This window comes from Aethalodelphis obliquidens, unplaced genomic scaffold (genome assembly GCF_003676395.1).
Source record: "Aethalodelphis obliquidens isolate GAN/ISIS:26980383/991018 unplaced genomic scaffold, ASM367639v1 scaffold8, whole genome shotgun sequence".
Taxonomy (NCBI): Eukaryota; Metazoa; Chordata; class Mammalia; order Artiodactyla; family Delphinidae; genus Aethalodelphis; species Aethalodelphis obliquidens.
The window spans coordinates 50,301,155-50,327,515 of NW_020837952.1; the positions used below are offsets into that span (position 1 = coordinate 50,301,155).

At 45.0% G+C, this 26,361-nt stretch overlaps 1 protein-coding gene across 4 annotated transcripts in view; it reads right to left on the reverse strand.

The window, feature by feature from the left end:
• BPIFC (BPI fold containing family C) overlaps positions 1-26,361 on the reverse strand; it is a 42,400-nt gene that overhangs the window by 13,606 nt on the left and 2,433 nt on the right. For 2 of the 4 annotated variants that reach the window (XM_027107469.1, XM_027107468.1), the window contains 11 exons: positions 22,210-22,333; positions 20,424-20,544; positions 15,412-15,540; positions 14,132-14,287; positions 13,946-14,009; positions 11,695-11,755; positions 9,291-9,382; positions 7,379-7,555; positions 6,127-6,180; positions 5,153-5,323; positions 4,440-4,507 (listed from right to left, as the gene is read on the reverse strand). In XM_027107469.1, the coding sequence (XP_026963270.1) occupies positions 4,440-4,507; positions 5,153-5,323; positions 6,127-6,180; positions 7,379-7,555; positions 9,291-9,382; positions 11,695-11,755; positions 13,946-14,009; positions 14,132-14,287; positions 15,412-15,540; positions 20,424-20,544; positions 22,210-22,333 (1,217 nt within the window). Of the gene's footprint in view, positions 1-4,439; positions 4,508-5,152; positions 5,324-6,126; positions 6,181-7,378; positions 7,556-9,290; positions 9,383-11,694; positions 11,756-13,945; positions 14,010-14,131; positions 14,288-15,411; positions 15,541-20,423; positions 20,545-22,209; positions 22,334-26,228; positions 26,323-26,361 lie in introns of those variants that run through there. The other 2 variants (XM_027107467.1, XM_027107470.1) reach the window with 2 other exon arrangements.

A 26,361-nucleotide genomic window follows, 5' to 3' on the forward strand; every position in this document is an offset into this window, starting at 1 on the left:
CTAGCAAATGGCTGAGGTAGAATTCAAAATGAGACATGCTTGACTCCAGAGCCTGTGCTTTTAATTGGACATACACAAAAAGGTCAAGTTTATTACTAGTACTTCCAGCTTTCTCTTTCTTTATTCTTTCCTTCACTCAGTTCCTTAACGCAATGAGAAAAGGGCTGTGTGTTTTTTCCATTTCAGGACACACAATGCCAGTGTCTTCTCTTTTTTCTATCAATACTTAACATTGAGAAAGGACATCCTGTTTCACTTTAACCTGACTCCATGCTTCTGGTTTTCTCCTCTAGGCAAAGGTATTTATTTTATAAATTGTAGGTCTAAGTCTCATTTTCTAAGACTTAGCTATTCACCACATCAAAGGCAGTACAATGTAGTAAGTAAACAAACACTCATGGCGTTGAAGACTCACTCAGGTTCAAGTTCTAGCTCTGCCATTCAGTAGCTCTGTGACTTGCATAAAAAATTACTAATAAATAGAAAGCTCAGTTCAATAGAGTCTGGAGACCAGCAGGGGGAGTTCTCACACCCTGTGACGACAGCAGAGCCCAACAGGAAGAAGGAAGCCTCCTCTTGTTTCCTGGCAAGGACTTAGCTAAAGAAAAGCCATGGACTCTTTGTTTACTACAGCCCTCCCAACTTCCTTTTCCCTCTATAAAAGGGTTCTCCTTCCCTTGCCATGTGGGGACTTGCACAGGGCTCACCATGGCTATAGACCCCAAACTGCAGTTCTCTGCTCATCCTGAATATGCACATCTTCGCTGGGGAGAAATATCCGGCAGCCCATTTATTTTGGTCAACACTTGAGTAAGTTATTTGACTTCTATAAGCTGGAAAATGGGGATGATAAGCTACCTCCAGGATTATTCATTCAATCTACAGACACTTATGGAGCGCTGTGCTGGATCCTGGAGATACAGGGCTGTGAGGTTTAAATAAAGTAATATATGTGTGGTGCTTGGTACAGGACCAGCAGGTAGTAAAGGCTCAATGATAAAGTGTATTTATAAATGGTAGAACAAAAGGCAATTTCTCTAATAGCCATCACTGGACAGGGGACAGGGGAGTGAGGTGTTTTCTGAATAGAGCTCTTGGAATGATCTTGTATACTTGAGTCCTTCCTTCCCCTGGCTGAGGCCAGTCCCCATAATTTTAGATAATAGCCATAGCCATCATTTTTTTTAACACTTAACATGCACTTTACACGCATTAACTCATGTACTCCTCACAACAACTCCCTGAAGTAGGTTTTATTGTATCATTTTATAGAGGAGAAAATGTAGGCCCAGAGAGATTAAGAAACTTGCCTGAGATCCCACAGCTAATGATCTGGGCTGGGACCTGAACCAGCTAGCCTGATTCCAAAGCCCATGATCTCCCCACCTCTCTAAACTCACCACCCTGGATTCGCCTCTGATTTTTGCGTCTCGTGTCTAGGTAGCCAGCCCTGAGCAGCTCCAGAGAGAGACGCCCTCAGACAGGGGACAGTTAGGAAGGCCGTGGTGTTCTGGGGAGACGTATTCGGAGACCCTGTGTTCCCTGGCTCTCCTCAGGGGTGTTTCACTGATCCCCGTCCACCTTACACCTTTTCCTGCTGTGTCTCTATGACGTCCCTTAAGACCAAACCAGCTCACCCTGAAAAGCAGCTCTGTGGAGCCTCAGAGTGGAGGCATTGGCTGCTGTGGCCCGTGTGGGAGGCGGGGCTACTGCTCTTGCTGCCAAAGGCTCAGGCTGCTCTTTCAGCAGAGCCTCTGCTCCTTTGTGGTCTTGCTTCTGGGTTTGACTGCCTGAGGCCTGAGTGATGCCAGGCCCACCTGCTTTGCCCCTAGTCTGCTCGCTGCCTGAGGTTTGCTATAGTACCCACTGCAGGAGCCCCACTCAGACTCAGTGCACGTGACCTGCACGGTGCTCAGAAGAGCTCTGTGCTCGGTTTAACGCCCTGCCGTCTCCATCTTGAAATTCTTCATAATTTTTGAACAGGGGTTCTGCACTTTCATTTTGCACCAAGCCTCACAAACTATGTAGGTGGTCTTGTTCAGACCCTACTAAGGCCTCAGGGCGCAGGCAGCCTCCCCAGCACGGGAATCTAAAGGAGATCACAGGGGTGTTCGGAAGAGACTTCAAGCAGGCAGGAGTTCTAATTTCAGGTTTGTGTTCACAAGGTCAAAGAAGGCTTGTGGACCGCCAGAAGCTGGAGAATGAATTCAAACATTCCTTTGAATGATGTGAATTTAGCAGGTTACCATCAGTTTTCCCAGTTGCTCCCATAAATAAACGTAACGCCCACTGTACATGCAGTTTCTTACTGGTAGAATGTTGGAGGTGAGGGTCAAGCCCAATTAAGCAGAGAAGCAAACCTGGTCTCTGCAACTTAAGATGTTTCCTACCTGCCTGCCACAGCCTGAAATCCCCTTCTTATTAAATCCTTCCTTCAGATCCTGCCAGTAAACCAGAACCCCGCTCAAGTGCAAATGTTTTTACCTTCTCAGAGCTTGCTGCCTCAATTAGCAGCCCTGCCCGCATACTCCCCCATCACTCCAGATTGCCAGCTCCCCTTTCCTATAGCCCTTTCCTCTCAGTCTTCAGATAGAGGCCTCCCCGTCCTGCGGCTCAGGCAAACCGCCTTTCACATTCTCTCCTTTCTCTCGGCCTAGCTCAGATACCGCCAGCTCTTCACTTTTGGTCCTTTCCCTCCTCATCTCCTGCTTTCTGGCTTCCATCCTCTCAACCATTAAAACTGCCATCTCAAACACCACCCATCAAGGTTCAGAGTTTCATCAGCTTTGATCCTCTAGAAACAGGGCCACATATGAATTCTGGTAGCCTGAAGCCTTCAGGAGCCCTTCCTCCATAAAAAAACATTAAAAATTATCTTCGAAGACTGTGTTGTTATAAAGATAAGTATAATCCAGTCTGGATTGTATTTATTTTAAAATTCTTTTTTTTTTTTGCAGTACACGGGCCTCTCACTGTTGTGGCCTCTCCCGTTGTGGAGCACAGGCTCCGGACGCGCAGGCTCAGCGGCCATGGTTCACGGGCCCAGCCGCTCCGCGGCATGTGGGATCCTCCCGGACCGAGGCACGAACCCGTGTCCCCTGCAACAGCAGGCGGACTCTCAACCACTGCGCCACCAGGGAAGCCCCTAAAATTCTCATTTTAAAATATATTAAAACATTTTCATGGGTCCCTGAAGTCTCATAGGCTCTGGGCACCGTGCCTTTAGAATTTAATGGAGAAATTAGTCCTTCTTTGAAGGCCTGGGTAAAGTTGAGGAGAAAGCCTTCATGAAGTCTTTTATTTCTGGGAAGCCATATTACTTTTTGCTTTTATTGTTCCTTTTATTGGGAAAACACATAGTTATAAAGAAAATTTTGAGGAAACAACCGACTCATAATCTCATAGTCTAACACAACCCTTCATTTGTAATTCACTTCCTTATCCAGATGGAAAGTTAGTTTACACGGCTGACTGTTGTGTTTATACAGTTCTGTATTCTGCTTATTCCATTTCATATTATTTTATTGAAAACATTTTCCATGTTTCTACAATAGTCTTCCTAACCATCAATTTGACTTATGGTGATTGACTTACTTTTTCTCTCTGTTGGTTTCCCAATCTTTTCAGACTAGGATTTCTTTGTCTGTTTTATTGCTTCCTTTTTGTCCTTTCATGGATTTAGTCTGGGCCACCTGATCGTTCTGTATATCCTCCCCTGCCTCCCTCCGCCCCAGGTAGTCTGATTCATGGCTTCAGCTATGGGCTTTATTGGGCTGAGGAGAACGGGCTTTGCGGGTGGTTCTTCCCAGTGGTAATTAGTGTTCAATGATCTGTGTACATGACCTGCTCAAGCCCTTTCACACTGCATGGTTTGTGTTTGAGAGCCAGCCAGGCCGTGGGGCATCGTCTTGTTAAATTCTCCACTTTAGTAAAGGGATCAGAGTGTCAGAGCCTGAAGGTAAGTCAGAGATGATTTTGTCCAACTTCATTATTTTACAGATAAGGAAACTGAGGTTCAAAGAGGTTAACAGACTTGATCACGGTTCTGGAACCAGGGAGCAGGGATTTGAAACTTCATTCCTTGACCTCAAAGCTTCATGCTCTTTCTTCAATAGCATCCATTCTAAATTTGTTGAAGAGGAACTTTATTTTACACTGGTGTACCATTAGAATGAGAATTTACATTGTGGGATTAAATTTACAGTAATTTTGTTGCCAAATTTATCTGAATATTGTCTGATGGGAAGAAAAAAGAAAAACTTCATAATTTTCAGTTAGGTCCATATTCTGAAATTATCTGGACTATTATAGGAGAAATGTTTAAGTGATTCATGTTCTATTGAATGGTAACTTCCCCTGTTTTGTTACTGTTCACTTGTCTCTAAGGTCTGTTGATTCACTTAGTACTACCATCCAACAGTCACATCAACTGAGCTTACCTGTTCAGAGATAAAGAGCAGATCAATCTTTGTCCCAAAATAGCCAGGGCAACATTGGTACTAGCAACCTGCAGAGAACAAAAGCGTACATTAGTAAGATGAGTGAATTTATCCATTTTGGCCATGAATATCATTACCTATAGTAGAAACATAAACTTCACTTTCACTCTCATCTCAAAAAATATTGGAAAGAAATAGCTCTAAAAATATTGTCTTGCAGGTAGGGAAACTAACTATAAAGACTTTTTGTTTGAAGATCTTCTTTAAATTATTTTTCCTTTTCTTCTAATCTCTCTTTTGTGTGTGTGGGGGGCAGTGGGGGGACAGAGAGGGAGAGAGAGACGTCTCACTTAGGTTCATTGTTCAGTCATTTTCTCTCAGATTTTATTTGGCCTTCATCTACTCAAATAAACTTGAATTCTACCTTGACTGACTTATTTCAAGAAGAAAAGAAATTTGGTTATCAATGTAACTGAAGCAGAGGGAAGGGCACACAGGACGTGGAGAAGCGGGGAGAGCTATTTTACAACGTTTGGGGGTATGAGCACTGGCCTCCCATACCTACCCCCACCCCAGTCTCAACCCTGTCCTCTCTCCTAATCGATGGATCACATCCCATCCCTCCAAACATTTAGTAGACCCTGCTGGCCAGTGGTCTACTGCAGGAACAGGACTGGTATCCGTAGGCTGCCCTCCTGTCCCCGCAGACTTACAAAGTCCATGGAAATGACGGTTTCCGCAGTCGAGTTCTTGGACTGGGTGAGTATCACGAAGGAGGCAGGGATGTCTAGGGTGAAGTTACCCGGTAATAAATTGACCACGGGAGGCTCTCTTGCCAAGACCTGTACCATGAAGGGCTGGGACAAGATGTACAGCTCTGCAATCTGCCCACATTCAGGGAAAGAAACAGAGATTGGGAGTCGTGAGTTGAAGAGGGGAAATCACAAATTTGGGGTGGCCTGTGGTGATTAAATCTTACATCATACAGTTAGAACAGAAAAAAGCTCTTTAATAATTATAGCAATAACAACAAGATAATAATAATAACAGCTGCCATTTATTGAACACATACTGTGTGTCAGGCACCATGTCAGGACTTTCAGTATTATTGCATCTAATCTCCAAAAAATCCCTCTGAGGCAGGTTCTATCGGAATTCCCATTTCACAACTAAAGAAAGTGAGTCTTAGAGAGGTTAAGTAATTTTCTCAAGGTTCCAGATGAGTAAGTTATAGAACTGGGATTCAAATCTAGGTCTGTCTGACTCAAGATCCTTGTTCTAAACCCAGGATGCTACACGAGCATCTCTCTATCCTCCAGGGCAAACCTGAGCCTTTCAATATACTGTGTCCAATACTCAGATCCCATGACAGCATGATATTAATAGTTGTTTTAACTAAAGTCACAATGTGGCACTATTCCTTCCTTTCCCATTTAAGCTAATTATTTAAAGTGTGGTGGAACCTTATGGAAGGAACAAATGATTTATTCTGTGTACTATGTCTTTCCTAGTAACTTGTACTGTTCAGTTAATATTTGTGGATATCTGATTAAAAGAAAAACTCTTAAGAATGGAAATATGGATGCAAGCTTGGACCAGAAAGGAACATAAAGAAACAAAAAGTCTTCCGGAAGTAATTGCAATGAAACCAAATACACCATTAAGGAGTCAAACCCTGAGCACTCACCCAGGAGAGCATGTTGCCAAGGCCTTGAGAGTTGCGAATCAAATGGTTGAAAATCTGGGAAATGAAGACCATCATGTCACTGTAAGGTTTTTAACTGGGTTGTGTTTTCAGGGAAAATGCAGCATTCCCTATAATTTTTATGAATCATGAAGCTGTTACACCAAAAATGCCTAGTGTTTGAAGGTGACTGATTATTTTATAGCCCAACCACAGGAAATCTGAGGCCCAGAGAGGTAAAGTGACTTGTCCTAGGTCACATAGGAAGTTACATTGCTTTTGAGTAAGGGCCTTTTAACCTTAGGAACACAGTGTGTATCATATGGCTACGATCCATGTGTAAACATTTTACAGTGGTTAACAATGTCTTTTGTTATTGTCCTCTTTTTCAGAGGTTACTGAGACATATGCTGCATAAGCAATTTATCTTCATAGATGAATGGTTTTCAAGTCTGAAGCTAGAAGTGTCTAATTCTCAGTACTGTATGGCAGCTGGTGTTGCCATCAGCATTTTGAACACAAGATTTATAATTATTTGTATAATTAAGGCCTAGAGAATGAAAAGATACATAAGGAATGCTCAATAAAAGTTGTTAGTTGACTGGTAGAAGAGAGAGTTCTCATTATAAAAGGGAGGGGCATGACAGAGGATCAATGAATATCTGTGCTATTTACTGGTCATTGTAGATGTCAGTTGTAATTACTAACAGGAGAAATCTTTATGTTGGCATAACACAAATAATAAAATAATAATGATGATGATGATGATGATGATGATAATCAACACTTAGAGAGCATGTAGTCTGTGCTAAGCATTGGTCTGAATGCTTTACGTATATTTAAACCTCTTTAATGCCCATAACAACCCTATGAGTATGGAACATTATTATTCCCATTTTCCAAATGATGAAATCTGGCACAGAGAAGTTAAGTACATTGAAATTACCAAATTTTCATAGGTATTTGTCACAGGTAATAAGTAGTGGAGGGGCTTCTTGGTATTATTGAAGATCAGTCTAGAAGAACAGTGGCCCAGTATCATAAAAAGCTGAAATTAGCAGAACTGGAAACCCAACAACTCCCCAACTAGTATCAACATTCATTCCACAATCCCTTCATTCATTGTCCTGCTAGGAGTGATAGTGTCTACAAAGTCCCAGGAATAGAAACTATGACATAAAACCCCCCATCATGGGATACTTATAACAAGATTAAATGTTGGTGTCGATTGTCATCATCCGTTAACTCTCCTAACCTTTTTTGTGGTGAGAGTGACGTTGAAAGCCCCAGCTGTAAAATAAGCATAGGACGCAGATTTAAAGAAATACTCGGAGATTCCAATGTAGATCATAGAGTCATTGTGTTCCGGGAGCACAAAAGGAACTGATGAGAAGGGGGGATCTGTGAGGTTTTCCAGGGGGTAGAATACGCCCTGTGGGGAAACAGAGAGAAAGACCAGTGTTATCAGGGGAAGACTCGAATGTGCAGGACTAAAGAAGGTGGACCCACTCAAGTCAGAATAAGGAATATTCCAGAAACTGAGTAGGGTTGAAAAAACCACGAGTCCTCTGACTCCTTGACTGGGGACTATGTTTCAGAGCTCTGATGACTTCTCGAGCATATCTGAGTGTGTCTGTCCACCCTGGGGTGTAATCCAGTGAGAAGTTCCTTGTTAGTCCTCTTCTCAGAGACAGGAAGGCAGGTGAATGTAGCTGGAGGGGACAGCTCTGAATAGTTCCTGAAGTGTCATGTAGAGATGTCAAACTTTTGACCTTCAAAATCCATAACTTCTGAGCATCTGGGGCATCACAGAAAGACTCAGAAGGACCCAGGATTCTAAATGGCTCAAAGCATTTTTGTGGCATTTTTACTGCTGCCTTCATAAGGTATAGGCTGTTATTACAAAATGGTGTCTTGTGTAATATTTAACTGAGTTGAGTGACTCTGATTGAAACATAAGCCAACATACATTTAAAAAAAAAAAACCAGTGGGGGCTTCCCTGGTGGTGCAGTGGTTGAGAGTCTGCCTGCTAATGCAGGGGACACAGGTTCGTGCCCCGGTCCAGGAAGATCTCACATGCCGTGGAGCGGTTAGGCCCGTGATCCATGGCCGCTGGGCCTGTGCGTCCGGAGCCTGTGCTCTGCGACGGGAGAGGCCACAACAGTGAGAGGCCTGCGTACGGCAAAAAAAAAAAAAAAAAAAAAAAAAAGAATTCGCCTGCCAATGCAGGAGACACGGGTTCGAGCCCTGGTACGGGAAGATCCCACATGCCTCTGAGCAACTAAGCCTGCGCACCACAACTACAGAGCCTGCGCTCTAGAGCCTTCAAGCCACAACTACTGAGCCCATTTGCCACAGCTACTGAAGCCCGCGTGCCTAGAGCCCATACTCTGCAACAAGTGAAGCCACCACAATGAGAAGCCCACGCACCACAACGAAGAGTAGCCCCCCAACAAAAAATAAATAAATTTTAAAATAAATTATATTTACTTTGGGACAAAAGCACAGTTAATCACTTTTCCAGAATCAGCAAACACTATTTTTTTTTTTTGCGGTACGTGGGCCTCTCCCTGCTGTGGCCTCTCCCGTTGTGGAGCACAGGCTCCGGATGCGCAGGCTCAGTGGCCATGGCTCATGGGCCCAGCCACTCCGCGGCATGTGGGATCTTCCCGGACCGGGACACGAACCCGTGTCCCTTGCATCAGCATGCGGACTCTCAACGACTGCGCCACCAGGGAAGCCCAGCAAACACTATTATCATGTGTTAATGGCCCTGACAGAGTTCAGCAGCCCTCAGTTAGATCGACTAACCTGAGAGCTAGGAATAGAACTATCTATATTTATAGTCTACTGATCTGTTGAGCCCTAATAAATGCAGACTATTCTACTTGCTGCCCCTTAGTCTGCAGCCTTACTCCCAGAGGCAGAGACACCACGATGCTTTTCTTGAAGAAGGCAGACATATGCTGTGCAATCCAAGCAATCATTTACCAGTCCAGAAGATGTTCAAGAGTCTTTTAAAGGAGCATAAACATGAGAGAACTGCTTGAAAGGAAATTAAACTGTTGGAAGAGAATGTAGTTATATTTCCCTCTGCATGTAATATTTGTTCCTTGAATAGTGGTATTGATAGCCAAGCTTAGGACTCTGATGATGATAAAATTACCTTCAAATTCAGATCAATGTAATTCTCAGTAATTTCTGGAGAACTGATTAGGGAATAATCCAGCAGGGTATAGTTGTCAACGCTTCTTAAAACTAAATAACAAAGAAAAAAGAAAATTTACATTTATTAAAGGTATAGTATAACACATGGTTAATATTTATCCAGAACAAGTTTTTAATCCTCTGTTATTTAAAACAAAATTAACCCTTACCCTGTTTCATAAATAATACTTGCTCACTTTTCAAAACCCAGGAAAAGTAGATAAATCAAAAGAAGAAAGTAAAAACTCTTCTTTATCACATTGCCCTGAGAGAACCATCAGTAAAATTTTGGTACATAGCCTTTTATGCATGCTCCCAGAAGTAAAGAAATTTGCCCACAGCAACCTAGGACATGGCAATCCTCCACTGGTTCTTTCCTCATCTTTTCTACATCTTCTTTCTCTTTCCCTACCTCTCCAATCTGTTCTTTTTTATTCATCTATCTGCATCCACTCATCAATCCATCTGTCCAGCCATCATCTCCTTTCATCCCTTTATCAAGTTAATATTTATGAACCTAGTGTGAGTTAGGCACTGTGCTCGGTGTTGAGAACACGGAGAAGACTCAACGTCCCTGCCCTCAATGAACTCACAGTCTGAAGGAGGAGACAGACATATAAACAGGAAATTATAATACAGCGTAATAAGAGCAGATCTGTAACTGAGCTCCAGAGGGCCTACTACAAACATAGTCTTATAGTCTTCCCCATCTTGGTATCGGTAATTCCACTCTTCCAATTTTCTAGTTGCTCAGAGTAAACCCTGGCCTCATGCCTGACTCCCCTCATGACCCACATTCAATGTGTCAGCAAATACCACTGTCCCTACCCTCCAGGTACATCCGAAACCTGAACATATCTCACCATCTTCGTCACTCCATCCAGGTCACTGCCTTCCTTGCTCGTATAGGTCACTGCACTAGCCTCTTAAGTGGTCTCCCTGCTTCCACCCCTGAATCCTGTCCTATTATTAATAGAGAGAAACCAGAGGGATCTCCTTAAAATATAAGTCAGTTCATGAAAGCTGTGCTCAGAACTCTCTCAGGACTTCCCATCTCAGACGAAGAGCCAGGCTTTGTAGTGACCTACAGAGCCCTGAAGGTCTAGCCGTCTGCTTTCCCCTCGTTCCCTCTGCTCTCGGGATGGACTCCTCAACATCCCTCAATGCGCCCGGCAGTGCTCCCACGTGGGCCTTTGAGCCTGCCGTTTCCTCTGCCTGGAATGTTCTTCATCCAGATCTAGGAGCAGCGTACTCCCTACTTCATTCAGGTCTTTACTCTAATGCCAGCTGCTCAGTGGCGCCTCTCCTGGCCATGCTATTTTAAACAGAAACCCCTCGTCAGTTCCTTCCCTGCTTTATTTTTCTTCTTACCACTTATCGCAACGATACCATAGATTTTACTTATTATCTTGCCGGCTGGCTGTCCCCTCTCACTAGCCCCATGAGGGCAGGGATTTCTGTCTCACAGGCTTACTGCTGCATCCCCAGCACCAAGAACAGCACTCAGCCTATTACAGGGGCTCAGCATACCGTGGCAGGGGGCCGGCGGGGGGGGGCCGTAAGTAGATGGAGTGCAAAGAGAGATCTGCCCCAAGTGTCATGTGAGCGTTGAGGAGGCGGGACTTTGGGGTGTGGGCTGTCAGGTAGGATTTCTTGGGAGAGACTATGCCTGAGCTGAGCCTTCAGAGCTAAAGAGGAGTGAACAGGACAAGGGATGCCTGCGGGGTAGGGAGCAGAAGGGGCTGCATCCCTGGGGCTTAGCACAGTGCTGGCAAAGAAATGGGTGCCCTGTAAATATCTCTTGAGTGAATAGATGGATGGAGGGGAGGAAGAGAAAGCTCTTCTAGGCAGAGAGGACAGCATGACTGGAGGCAAGGTGTGAGGCGGTAGAAACAGTTTGATTGCTGGAGCAGACAAAGGTGCAAGATGAAGCCCAGAGAGGCGAGAGGGAGCCAGAGCACGGCAGGTGGGTCTCGCAGTCCATGTTAAGGTATTTGGACTTGATCCTGAAGGCAGCTATAGGAGCCACTGGAGGGGTTAGAACCAGGGGAGAACTGGTCGGGACGAGCATTCATCATTCTGAAGAGGATGGATTTAGCGCCAGAGCTGGGATTCAGGCTCACGACAGTTTAATTCTTTGCCTTGCATCTAGTTGCCTGAAGTCACCCCCACCTGCAGTGAAGCTGGTTAGCAGCAGAAAAGAGCGGGACCTGCACACGGGCAGGTCCTCCCATGCACCTTCCTGCGGTGCTAGTTTGCAGAGGGGAAAGCAGATGGGGGAGCTGGAGCAAAGCACACCTGGAGAGCACCTGCGTGTGAAGGTGGGAGGAGAAACACCCAGAAGAGACAGTTCTGGGACTCACCCTCCAGCATGCTGAGGTTGGCATTCAGTGCCTCCACCTCACTTGTGATAATGGGACAGAGCTGGCCATAAAAGGAATAAAAAAAAAAAAATGCAGGTTATCACATTGTACTGGAAACCACTGTTTAAGGCCTAGACCCCAACAAAGGCCTTCCAGCGAGGAGACATTCTCCCTTTGGACTCTCCCTTAAATTAGTTGATGCCTATGGGCCTCAGGTTCCGTATGTATGGGTGGCATGACATTGAATGCTGGCTCAACTTCATAGCAACCAGGACCACACCTACTCAGCCCCATAAAAGAACAAGCCCTTGGCTTTCATCTCTGCAGCATGACAGGGCATGTGCCCCAGTCCATGTTAGTGCTACGACACCTGGGGAACCTGCTGCCTGCACAGCTGAGCCTCTCCCAATGGCAGGGATGCCCCTGCCTGCCACCTCTGCCATCAGCATGCCAGGCCCTGCCAGGGAGAGTTAGAGCAGGGCCTTTATTTCCTTGCTGGGCTGCTCGGAGAGCCCATTAGATCAGACATCTATTTAGATCAGAGCCCCTTTTGGAATTAGAAAATCAATTTTGAATCAGACCCAAGCACATCTGCAGGAAGCAGGAAGAGTATCAAGCTCGATGCCGTGTGCCAGGAGTGTGCTGAGCACGCAGTGTGGTGGTTACTAGCAGAGGCTCAGGAGCCTGGCTGCCTGGGGTTGAATGCCTTGGCAAGTTACTTGTACTCTCTGGCCTCAGTTTCCTCATCTGCAACGTGGGGATGATAGCTGTATCTACTGCGTCAGGTGATTGTGAGTAGAAATTGAGGCAATCCATGTGAGATTGCCCAGCTCAGAGTAAGCATTCAGTAATGTTAGCTGTTGCCAACCTCATTTCATCCTCACTACAGTCCTGAGAGGCAGGCACTACTGGCCCCTATTTACAGATGGAAAACAGAAGCTTGGAGAGGGTAAGTGAGTTTCCAGGAGCTAGATCAGTAGGATGTGAGATCTGGCCTGACGTGGCTACACAGCTGTGGTCTGAGCACCCTTGGCCTTTTCTAGCGGCACAGAGGGAACCTAGAAGCAAAGCATCTATGATCTCTAAGTCATACACAAGCTCCAGGCAAACTTAACTATTGGCATCTTGTCAGAGGCCAAAGGACCATGCCTTGTTTTGAACAAAGGAATGATCAAGTGTGGGGTCCCTGAAAGCAACAGCACTGTTTCCCAGGCACTTTTCAATATGCACATCCACTGGCACTCAGCACCTTTCAGGTAAGGACGGGAAAGGCTGCGAAGCTTCAGTGTCCCCTGACCAGCCGGACAACCTTGTTAGACAAGCTGCTTGACGTCTCTGTGTGTTGATTTCCTCACTGACATTCATTATGCACCTACTGCCTTCCAAGTGCTGAACTGAACACAAGGGGGCTGGAGACAGCCAGACACCATCCTTGCCCCTCTTTTCCAGAAAGGAATCTCCCTTCTTTTCCCATCCTCCTCACCTCTCTCCTTGTCTCCCCAGAAATGTGGGTAAAGCGTTCAGGGAAGATATTGTCAGGAATGGAAACAGGGCACATGGCCAATTCCATCTTTCCCTTCCTCGGACACTGACTTCTGGCATCAAGATACTTGGATGCCATCTTAACTTATACTGTTTCACTTGGCTGGGAATATTCTTTCTTCTTTCCCGTTCCTTACTTATTCAATTCCTACCTATATTTGAAGGCTCAGTTCAAGTCCTGCACTCTCCAAAAATGTCTCCCAGGATAGGATACTCCTAGGCTCTATTTACTTCATTTTTCCAGTTCTCTGAACCCCCTCAGTCCAACCTAATGACCATGTAAGTATGTATGAAATTCAAATACTTATTCAGTTGCAGTTTCACAAGTCTGAGCTGGTTTTTCCTAAACAGATAAGTTTATTCCTTTTCCATATCCTCAACAGACTCTAGTCTAGAGTGCTGGGCATGTAGTAGGTACACAATAAACGAACCCTTTTTGACTGTTTGCCCACCCTGGGGCGAGGACTTGAGGGAGGGAATGCTGTACTATTTATCTCTGCATCCCTAGCACCCACCATTCTGTTTGGCACACAGTAGGCACTTGAGAAACTACTAAGTTGCAAAGGATAATGTGTGTGAAAGTGCCTTAGATGGTGCTTAGCACACTGTAGGTGCTCAGGAAAGTTTTATTGACTAAAAGCTAATCAAAGCACGGCACAACTGCTGCTGATGGCATGTTACTATGGCTGTAGAGCCTCTAAAGACTTACCATTTTATTTAAGTTCTTTAAAATGGGTTTCTCCATGGGCTCAGCAAAGGAGTTATACAGGACACTAGGGAAAAAAAAAGATTACAAAAGGGCTTACACAGGATCATATCTGCCAGTTCATAACTGCCCCTAGGTGCCACGTGAGAACCCAGCTCCAGACTGTCCACTGCCCACCAGGGTGCTCACCTGAGCTCTCCAGAAAACGAGATGTCATTGCGGCTCACTTGGGCATTGCAGTCTTGGAGCTTCAGGATTGGGTGACCAAAGTCATTCCGGGCCAGGACAAGTATACCGGTGAAGTAGACCCCAGAGAGAAGCAAGTTAGCTCCTCCTGTGTCTTGGCTGTTGAGAGAAGGAGTGCAAGGTTACCCAAGCCTGGGCAGGGGTGCAGATGGATCTTGTTTCTCTGATTAGCCATAGAATCTAAGCCCCAGGAGGGCAGGAACTTCATCACCTCTGGATTCCTGGCACCTACAACAGGTAGGGGTGAATATTTACTGAACAAATGAAGTAACAAATATGTGAATGGTGACAGCTCTAGGAACCTTGCATTTATTTCATCTTGAGTGCGCTGGCCCCCATAGTGGTTGAGCATGTATTAGGCACCATTCATATACGATGCTTGTTTGGAGGAAGAACATAGGGGTCAAGGTGGCCACACCTTATTTAGGAGGGGCATAGATGGGGAGGTGACACTTAGATGTCATCTGTGAACTCCTTGAGGGAGTGGTGCTATTCATCTCCATGCCCCAGGATTTAGCTCATGGCCTGACACAGAATAAGCACTCAATCTATGGTTGATGAGTCAGCAAAGAAATGAATAATACATTAATCTATGTTTCTTATGGGGGAACATATTATATCCCTACCGTCTACGAGACTGGAGTTCCTGAGACAGGGATGAATGGTACTCAGTACCATTTATAAATGGATACAGTCAGTAGGTACTCAGTAAATGGATACTGAATGACCAAATGGATGAATGAATGTGTCATCCTGGGGCATCAACCAAGGCAGACCTAAACATTACACCCACACGGTGACTTACACATAGTAGGTGGTTTGTAACCGTACCAGGAATTTGATCCTTTTTTTTATCTTCTTTTCTGGCCGCAGCCCACGGCATGTGGGATCTTAGTTCTCTGACCAGGGATCAAACCTGTGCCCCCTGCAGTGGAAGCGGGGAGTCTTAACCGCTGGACTGCCAGGGAAGTCCCAGGAAATCTTAAATGACATGCTGATCAGTGGCTCTGCCTTTAAGGGAAGCATGCTTTTCAGCCCCCTCCTCCCTGCCCTCAGTAGAGATATTCTGATTTAAATCTCTCCTGGAAAGATGCTCTTGAGAAAGATGGTTAATGGCTGAGGGAAAGAAGCCTAACGTCAAACACATTGGCAACTTTATCTACTTCTGATTTCCTGCTCCGTCTCCCCCAGAACAGCAGTAGACTTCTCAGTGGAATACTCACAAAAGTGGAGACTTGATTTCCCAGTCTGTGCTGATGTTGGCAGTGCCGTGCTTGATCAGGGCCCTGATTCCCACCCCAGGCACAAAGGCTAGTGAAGTATTTGGAAGTGAAAAGGCATTGATTTTTATGCTGTAAAACAGGAAACAGAGGAGTTAGTGCAACTCAGCCAGCACATCTCTAAGTAAGGCAAAATCGGAAATGCAGTGGTAGAACTCCCAAGATGGGCAATTGTGAATTCCTGTAGAGCAGGGGTCCCCAACCCCTGGGCCACGGACCGGTACCGGTACACAGCCTGTTAGGAACCGGGCCGCACAGCGGGAGGTGAGTGGCGGGCAGGCGAGCGAGGCCTTCATCTGCCGCTCTGCATCGCTCCCCAGGAAACGGGTCCCTTGTGCCAAAAAGGTTTCAGACTGCTGCTATAGAGGAAGGACCCTTAGGTATGCAGTGCAGCCTCAGGGCACTGCCTTCTAATTCCTCTCACACCCTTGGCAGGAAGCCCCTTGTATTTAGCTGAGGGGAGAAATGAGCAAGTTTAGGAACAGATTTGCAAACAATCAATCGACTTCTTTAGTTTCTTTAAAGACAAAACACTGCCATCATTATTTTTCCCTTCAGCTGTCCCAGTGTTTCTCAATGCAGGAAACATTAACATTTTGTTTGTTTGTTTGTTTGTTTTTGTGGTATGCGGGCCTCTCACTGTTGTGGCCTCTCCCGTTGCGGAGCACAGGTTCCGGACGCGCAGGCTCAGCGGCCATGGCTCACGGGCCCAGCCGCTCCGCGGCATGTGGGATCCTCCCGGACCGGGTCACGAACCCGTGTCCCCTGCATCGGCAGGCAGACTCTCAACCACTGTGCCACCAGGGAAGCCTAACATTAACATTTTGGATGGGACAACTATTTTTTTGTAGAGGACTGTTGTACAAATTGCAGGATATTTGGCATATGTACCAACTAAATGCCAATCGCGTCCCTCCCCCCACCCCTAAATCATCAGGACGATAAACAGCATGCCTTCCTCCCAAATGTCCTCTATGTGGACAGTATCTTCCCTAGTTGAGAAATTTATTTTAGAGCATTAACTCCCCCTAGGATTCTCTGAGCTGTCACACAGGTAACTAGAGGCAGTAGGTGGCATGCAACATACATAGGTAGATGGCCACGTGCATTATGTTAAGTTATTAGTATGACCATCTATTGAGCAATTACTACCTGTTAGACACTGGAGTAAGCACTTTACATGTGTTACCTCATTTTAACCCTCACCATAATCCTATGAGGCTGCTGCTGATTTTGCAATCTGCAATTCAGAGATGAGAAGATTACAAACTTGGCTGAAGTCATAGATAAGTGGTAGAACCAGACCTGGAAGCCTCCTCAATCTGTCTTCAGGCTTCTTAACCAGGAGGCTATGGCACTTTGTGCACCGTGCAAAGGGCACTGGGCTCGGAGCCAAGTTTTGTGCTAGCTGTACAACCTTGGGCAAGGCACTTAACCTCTTTCAGTCAGTCACTGAAAAGAAGTGCGACTCATGGGAAGGTTGAGAAGACAAAATGAAGCCATCTGTGTATAACTGTTGCACGGGAGAAAGCACTGTTATGAACTAAGATTAGGGAAAATTTTAAAATGTGACAGCCAATAAGAAACGATTATTTGTTATTTCCTCTTTTCTGCATCCTTTCCTACCTATTCTCTGTCAAATATCCTGAGGATCACTGTGAAAAGAGGATGGTAGAGATTAATGTATCTTGGAAATATTTTCATTTTGATACGTATAGGTCTAACTCATTCTTTGTAATTGCTGCAGAGTAATCTAAGCTATGGATTAAAAAAAATCATTGCTTTGTGGGTAGACATCTAGGTTGTTTCCAGTATTTCTGCATTATAAACAGTGCCACAGTGAACATCCCCATATATGCTGTTTGTGTAGATGTTTCTCTAGAGAGGGTGCTGAGAAGTGGAATTGTTGGGTCAAAAAGCATGCCTAAAAAAATCCTTAAAAATCACCTCCTAAAATAGCACTGTCTAGGGGCTTCCCCAGTGGTGCAATGGTTGAGGGTCTGCCTGCCGATGCAGGGGACACGGGTTTGTGCCCTGGTCCGGGATGATCCCACATGCCGCGGAGTGGCTGGGCCCGTGAGCCATGGCCGCTGAGCCTGCGCGTCCGGAGCCTGTGCTCGGCAATGGGAGAAGCCACAGCAGTGAGAGGCCCGCGTACCGCAAAAAAAAAAAACAAAACAAAAAACAAAAAAAAACACTGTCTAATAGAAATATAATGTGAGCCATATATGTAATTTAACATTATCTAGACACATTAAAAATGGGAAATAATATAATTTGAACATGTAATCAATATAAAAATTGTTAATGAGATATTTTATTTTCCTTTTTCAAAAATAAACAAAATACAGTATGTGTTTTATATTCATGATGTACCTCAATCTAGATATTGCATTTTCAACAGAAATTCTTGACCTGTATTTAGAGCTGATAAAATTTTCAATTGAAAGAGTAAACTTACATACTCAAATTGTTCCAGACTTAAAAGTTCTTCAGTAACTGAATCATGTGAGTTTTTAAATTAAAACTGAAATTAAAAAAATTAAAAATCCAGTACTCAGTTGCACTAATCATACCTCAAGTGCTCAATAGTGACATGAGGCTAGCAGCTCCTGTTTGAACAGCACAGGTCTGAAATCATTGTACCAGTTTATCTGCTCCCACTAGCAATGCATGGGAATACCTGTTTCTCCTCATCTTTACCTTCACTTTATATTCCAGGAATCACCCTGGTTTTTCTGCTGTGGCATTATCATCAGTGTAATTAAATCATTAGATTTGTAAATATATATTTAATGTTCATCTCTCTCACTGGACACTAAAGGCGTATCTGTGTCATTCACTACACTATACCCTTTGCCTAGAACAAAGCCTTAGTACACAGTAGGTGCTCAACAAATTCTTGTTGAATGGCTGACTGTATTATAATTAGAGCATCTGTCATATTAGACCATGAGGCAAACGAAGCCAGAGGCCAGAGTTAAGGATAGGGGAACAGAAAAATACAAGACAGTTGTATTCTGATGAAACTGTGGGGCTTCAATAGGATTCTTCAAGTGTTTTTTTGGGGCGGGGGGCATAGTTGCTTTACAATGTAGTGTTAGTTTCTGTTGTACAACGAAGTGAATCAGCTATATGTATACATATACCCCCACCCCGCTTGAACCTCCCTCCCACTACCCACCTCATTTCATCCATCTAGGTCTCCGCAGAGCACCGAGCTGAGTTCCCTGCGCTATACTGCAGGTTCCCACTAGCGATCTGTTTTACACATGGCAGTGCACATATATCAACCCCAATCTCCCAATTCATCCTCCCCACTGTGTCCACACACCCATTCCCTATGTCTGTGTCTCTATTCCTGCCCTGAAAATAGGTTCTTCTGTACAATTTCTCTTCAGAGCTTCTTATCTGTGAGACAAAAATGAACCCCTATTTCATCTAAGTCACACTAGTTTTGTTATATTCGGCTGAACATTTTTCCTGGTTCGTACCATCACCCCTACATACCCCAGGGAGCTGAAAGATCTCTGCTTTAACCTATTTCTATTCTTGTTCCAAAACACCTGATGTTTGTCAAAGATGTTTATCAGTTACACCTCAAAGGAAACTCTACAGTCGTCCGCCCTGAATCAGTTCCAGCCTAAGTGCAAGAGCAGTGTCTGTGCCAAGGAAACGTAGAAGCGCCCAAAAGTTGCCTTTGCCTCGTCACCGTGCTAAGATCTCTGCCCAAAGAGGGGACTTGTACTTTGCTAGGCACAACGAGTGCCAGGCGCAAGGGACTGTGCATGCAGCACTGTTGCTGGAAATCTCTGCCCTTTTCCCCAGTTTCTGATGATGCACTGGCCTCTTACCCCTTAAACATCTCCCACTTTCCTCCCACGGGGAGAAGGTGTCTTTAGAGCATGAGCTCTCCCTTCTCCATTCCTTGATCAACGAATACAGTTTCTGCTCTGCTTTGCCGAACCTTGTCTCATTCATCTGGCGTGAGAAGGACCCAGTTGGGGTCCACCCAATCTGAGAGGGTGGGTAACAATATAAATATAATCTCAAAACCCTTGGCTTGGGTGAGACAAGGATCTGGATCAATGTGGCAATTCCATTGTTCTTACACTGATGGTCTATGCTGTCACTAAGTATATCAGCTAATCCATGTTCAGCAGCTTCAGTTTTATGAAGTATCTTCACATTTGTTACATCATCTGCTTTTTATTGTTTACTGATTCTGACAGTTGATTTTATTGCTGTAACATGGTAGAAAAGATTATAGCTGCCACCAGAATTCTTCTTAGGAAGAGAAGTTTATTGGTGGGAAAATTACTTGGAAAAGTATTTAGGATGATCCTTTGGTACCCAGGAGTGGGTGGAACTGCTATGCATGAGCCCAGGGGAAGAAACTGACGTTGCTCCAGAGAAGGAGAGGAGGTCTAGATAGCAAGAGGGCAGAAAGCATGTGCCTTGTAATCCACTCCTATGACCTCTGAAGTCTTGACTAAACTTTACAAAATAAGACAAGATGTAGTGAGAGCAGATTTGTTTGTGAGACTGATATTGAACTCTGCATCTAAGTTTATGGGGGTAGGGGTAGCAATGGAATGAACAAGAATTTCATTTAGAATTCTGGGGGCAAGGTGCCCACAGCCGACATCTGCATCGAATAGAACTCTCATTTTAGGAATGAGGAGAGGGCACTGAGTCTCTGAGCAGATGCGCCAGGTACACACAACGAGTGTGCAGCAGAGATGTGACTTGGACCCACGCGTTCTGACCCAAACACCACATGCCGGCTCCATGACCCCTTTTTCTTGGGTGATTTATCTGATAAGCCTTTCACCAAAGGTTGGTTAACTTCTACTCCATCCTGGTGTTACACCAGGACTCATGGTGGCGTATCCACAACCCTGAGATTTTAAAGATTAATTTCACTGCTAAAAAGGTTCTTCTCTTTTACTTACTTTATAAGCTTGTAGTTCATATAATCAATTTTCAGAAATTTAGGAGATTCAGAACCTTTTAAATCTGGGATGTTTCTTTCCTTGACCATTTGCTCAATCATCTCCACCCCAGCTTGAATGCCTGTGAAGTAACCAAAGAAAATGTTTATGGATAACAAAGATGATGACGGCATAATATCATTAAACACACAAGTTAAATTTACTAAGTAAGCCATGCTCTTAGATACTGAGAAAACAGGATTCTAACAAGGTGGTTATTATTGTCCCTACTTTGCAGAAGAAGACACTGGTCCTCAGAGAGGCTAGTAAAATTGTCCAAGAACCCAGAGCCAACAGCATGGGAGAATGTTAACACAGGACACTGTTATAGGAAAAGTACAAAGTATTATCGTTATCCAATTTCACAGATGAAGAAACTGAGCCTCAAAGAGGTTAATTCTTGCCTAAGTCACACAGCTAAGAACTGGGGGAGCCAGTAGTCAAATCTGGGCAATTTGGCTCCAGAATCTATGCCTGATGGCCGGTTCCAGAAAGTTATTCTACATTGTCCTTTTTCCCTCCTAGATTCTTTAAATTCAGGAATTTTGGACTGGAGGTCCATGGACTGCTGGGAACACTTGAAGCCCGTGAAATTCTAATGAAAGATTGTGAGTGGGTCATGTGTATGTGTATCTATCTCATTTTTTAGGGGAAAATTTTCCAGGGTTCACATTTTATTTTTTTATTTGCAGTACGCGGGCCTCTCACTGCTGTGGCCTCTCCCGTTGCGGAGCACAGGCTCCGGACGCGCAGGGTCAGCGGCCATGGCTCATGGGCCCAGTCGCTCCACGGCATGTGGGATCCTCCCGGACCGGGGCACAAACCCGTGTCCCCTGCAACGGCAGGCGGACTCTACCACTGCGCCACCAGGGAAGCCCCAGGGTTCACATTTTAATCAGATTCTCAAAGGATCCCAGCACTCCAAAAAGGTTAGCAACCACTGCTTTTGTTTAATCCTGGAATAAACCCATCTTAATATAATAGCACCACAGAACACATTTCTCTGAGCTCGTGGAGAAACAGAGCCCTCTTCCACATTAAAGAGCTTGAGAAAAGTAACTTAGTAATGAAGAATGATCTTTTCATTTTTACCTTCTCAAGGAGGAAGTTTTGCTTATACCCCTTCCTTTACAGCTTAAGCTCACTTCCACTTATCCTATCCTTTTTGGAGATTAAGAAGAGCAGATTTTATCCTCTATAATACTGTGAATAATACTGTAATATGGAGAAGTAAAGATAGAATGTAAAGGATGGAACGATGGAACCGAAGGCACTATCAGACAGCCTAGGTTTGAATCCCAACACTCACTTACTAGCTGTGTGACTCCGCAAGTTACAAAATCTCTCTGTCCTTCACTTTCCTCATCTGTAACGTGGGGACATTAGCAACTGTGGAGGTGTCTGTTCACATATGTGAAAATAACAGTAGGTAGTATTTGTTGGGCATTTGCTATTGTGAGATTCTGTTCCAAGTACTTTATATGCTCTAAGATGTTCATTGTGTATGCATGTGCGGGGGAGAGAGAGAGGGAAAATATGAATCTGTGACGATGTTTGGATATGCCTATTGTAAAGGTGATTATTTTTTAGACAACACCTTTCCCCCAGCCATCTTAGTAGCTCTGGATCACCCCACTGTAGAGCTTGTCTCAGTCATGAGACAGACCAATCTGAGCTTCTGGATTTGGGGTCACAGACTACACCTGGGAGGTGAGTACAGCCTGGCTTCTGAAAGCATCCAACTCACCATAGTCCAGAGCTCTCTGAGTAGCCCTCGCCTTGATTCCAGGGTAAATGGTCTGAGCGGATGAGATGTAGAGATTCCACAGGAGGAAACATCCCCAGAGGACTTGGACCATCTTTGTACACATCTGCAATTAGTCAACATTTATAGTCCCTTTATTATTCTTAACTTTTTCATTGGCCAATTCCATCTAGCATTTCTAGGCTTTCTCACTTTCACTGCTTACTTCCAGAACTTGCTCCATCCATCCATCCATCCATCCATCGATCCAGTAATCATTTATTGAACACACTGGAACGTATTCTAGGTGCTGAGGGTGTAGAGATGACCTGTGTGTGGCCCCTGACCTTTGCTTCCCACAGAATAGTGGGTGAATCAGACATACACACACAGGTGATTGTAACACAGTAAGATATAATGCAATGCAATACAAGAGTCTTACAAAAAATATAGCAATTTGGATATGCCTTGGGAAGGATAATGGGGGTGGGATGGGGGAATTCTTGAGTTTTAGAACAAATGAGTCAGTAGTTTGGAAAGGTGGCCTCAGTGGATGTGAGGCAACCACTTATCTGCTTAAAGATCCTTGATGACTCTCCTTGGCCCACAGGACAGACAGGTCTAAGCTCTTAGCATGGCAATCAAGGCCGCTCACAACTGGCTCCAAACTTCTTCCAAGCTCCTAGCTCTCCTCCTGTCTAAGTGGTAGTGTTCTGAGCTGGCCACACTGAGCTATTTGCTATTCTTCAATTTGTCAGTTCTCTCATGATTGAGGGCTTTTTCGATAACCCTCCCAATGTAAACACACATGCACATACATCTCTTTCTCTGTCTCTCTGCCTCTGGGTCACATACCCACATCTGTCTGGTGAATGCATCCTCCAGGGCCAGCTCCAATGTTCCCTCTGTGAAAGCTCCCCTCACCAGGTCAATCTGACACACGATGGACTTGGAGGCAGCCCCACCTCTTCCACCACTATCCCTCCAGCCACTACACCAGCCAGTATCATTTCATGTGGATGTTTACAACTGCCTCCTTACTGGTCTCTCAGGTTCCCTTGCCCCCTTCTGGCTGTTCTCCACACCAGAGTGGGCCTTGGAAAATGAAAGTCAGACCTCATCATCCCACCCCCTTTCCCGTTAAAACCCTCCAGTGGTTCCCCATCTTACTCAGCATAAAAGCCAAAGCCCTTCCACCAACTGCAAGGCCCTGCCCTGCCCACACCTCTACCTCCTCGATGACCTTCCTTAGCACACACACCTGGCTCACCTGGCCCCAGCCTCACCGGCTGACTTGATCTTTCCTATCACTCTAAGCAGCCTGTACCCCAGGTCTCTGCACTTATTGTGCCCTCTGCCTGACAGAGTCACCCTCCAGATAACCACATGGCTGGGCCTTTCACTTGCTTCAGGTATCTTGAGTGTTGTCTCAGTGAAGCCTTTCCTAACCACTCTATACGAAACACCCTCCCCCATGACCTCGATATTCCCCATGCTTCCCTTGCTTAACTTTTCTCCAAAGCACTTGTCATCACCTAGTATAGTCTACAGATCTTATTTATTTTCTGTCTCTCCTACTGGAATTTTTAGGCTTCATGGTGAAGGACTTCATCACTTCAGCACCTTGAACAGCGACTGGCACACAGTAGGCAATGGGTAAATATTTTTTTTTAATATCTTTATGTTAGTATAATTTACTAACATAAATTACTTAATTACTATAAGATGTAGTATATACTACATCTTTTATGTAGTATAATTAATGGTTAAATATTGATTGATTGATTGAATGAATGAATGAATGTCTCTTCCTTGAAACCATGAAGTGGGCCAGGTATGCCTTCTGAGGTTCCACAGTACTCAGTGCAGTCCTTGATCTTAATATGTACCATCCTGCAATGTGATTGTCTTTACTTGTCTATCTTACTTCTATAACTCCAGAGTCTAGTACAATGCCTGGCACATAGTAGACACATGGAAAAACTTAATAAACATCTTCTCCAAGGAGAAAGGCCACATCTTATTCACTGTTATATTCCTAGAGCTTGACACAGAGTAAGTGTTCAATGTATACTTATTGAATGAATGGACTTGATGAATTAATGTCACTCCATTTTCTTGATGAATGAAGCAGAGGTACCAACAGCAACAGTGACATAGGTTTCTTTTAATGAGACTCACAGCTGAGTGAGTAATACATTAACAGGCCTTGTTTCTAGTTCTGGGAGTTTACAAGCTGGGTGAGCTATCCTTACTGCATTCACACAGATACCCATGGAGTTAACACACAAACATGAAACAAATCAGGGAAGCATTTGTGGGTGTGGTCAGGGAAGAGGCAGCTGTAGGAGCTGTGCATTTAGACAGAGCAAGGAGTCAGGCCAGCTGGGCAGGGAAGGATGCATAGAGGGGCTGGGACTCAGGAGCAGTCTAGATGAAGGCAAAGGTCATTGTAAGAGGGGTGTGTGTGTGAGAGAGACACACAGAGAGAGAGAGAGAGAGAGAGAGAGAGTGAGCGTCTGTGCTTGGCCAAGATAAGCAAGAAGTTTGATAAAGGGGTTTGTGTGTGCTCTTGGGTAAGGACAGAGAGGTAGGAAAGGGATAATGCAGACGAAGGGGTGTTCCAGAGAATTTATTTGAAAGGAGCAGAGCAGTCTGGTCAAGGGAGGGAGTGTCCGAGTAGGGCTATTGCTAGCCTATCTTGCGCTTTTGTGTGAAATGAGAAAAGGTGCCCTCTGGAGATATACCAGCCTCTGGCACAAAGTGGGGCCAGAAGAAAGTGTTCTAGGAAAATCCCACACTAGTGCATCCAGCCTGGTGGGGAGAGAAAAGGAGGCTCCACTCATCCCTTGTGTCGGCATTTTGTCTAGCGCACAAGCTGCCCCACTCGTACAGTGGGCCTATGCTCAGACTGGTGAATGCTCATGAGGGCATTTTGCTAGACGGCCATGAGGTTGAGAATTAGGGTCTTGATGTGTCTGTTCTGTAGTTCATGAATCCATCTTCAGGTGTGAGAAGAGGCTGGCTCAGTCAACCTGTTTACATTTCTCACTTGATCTCCCAGGAGCCTCCTCCGTATAATCCCGCCCCCTGCCCATCCCTGTCCAGACAAGTTCCCAAACTCACCCCATGTTTCCTGACTAATATCCATGCTTATGCTGTTCCCTTTTACTCAGGCCTGCAGAAACCCTGTGCATCCTTAAGGTCCATTGTAACCATAGCCTTCTTTCTGAAGCCATTTCTGACTTCCCTAAGCTAATCTCATTTCCTTCTGAACCCTCAGTCAAAATATATATTTATTCACACGTCTATGTTTACTTTTTACTTATTGTCAGTCTCCCCTACCAGAATGTAAGTGCCATGAGGGCAAAGGACTCATCAGGTTTGGAGGTTTTAGAGCCTGGCTTGCTTGGTGTCTTGGACACAGTGAGTGATTGCTAAGTCCTGGTAGAAGGAATCAATGAATCATAAGTAAAGGAATAGCCCTTATTTCACTCTACATTATATTATGGTTCTTTGCAGAGGTGGTTAACAAAGCACTTATGCACTAGCGGAGCACATTTACCATCAGAACAGATGTTGGCCACAGTTCTGGAGCAGGATCGGAGAGGTTAGGTACCGGATCGTGGGCAGCACAGAGGAAGTCTTGGAGGGGTGGCCAGTGTGGCTGGCCTGCGCTGGGGGCTGGGGTGGGGGACTCTGAGTAGTGACTACTTACTATTAGATACTGAGGTCTTTCAATATTTTAAAACTGCTATGGCCTTATGCATTCAGTGTGATGTCTCAGCTCTATGGAGTTGGTTTGGGTGATAAAGGACAGTCTACAGGAAGAAGCTGGGCAGCCTCAGGGTGAAGACAACACTGAGGAATGAGAGTGAGAGCTGAGGGGAAGGAATTCCAGTAGGAGGGGAGGGTCTCTGATCAAGCAACGAGTAATCTGAGGGCTGGAGGAAATGTGAGGAGTGGGATAAACAAGCGTGAAGTCCTCCACATTCTGGGAGGCAGGGTGAGATCAACACCACCTTATACTCAGAACGGATGCAGAAGTTAGGTCCAGTTGGCATCTGTTCTAGGCCTTCCTTGATCCTTTAGTTGTCCTGGGAGTGGTCCAGGGTCCTTGAAAGGGGGATAGGTAGAGATGGATGGGATTGTGGG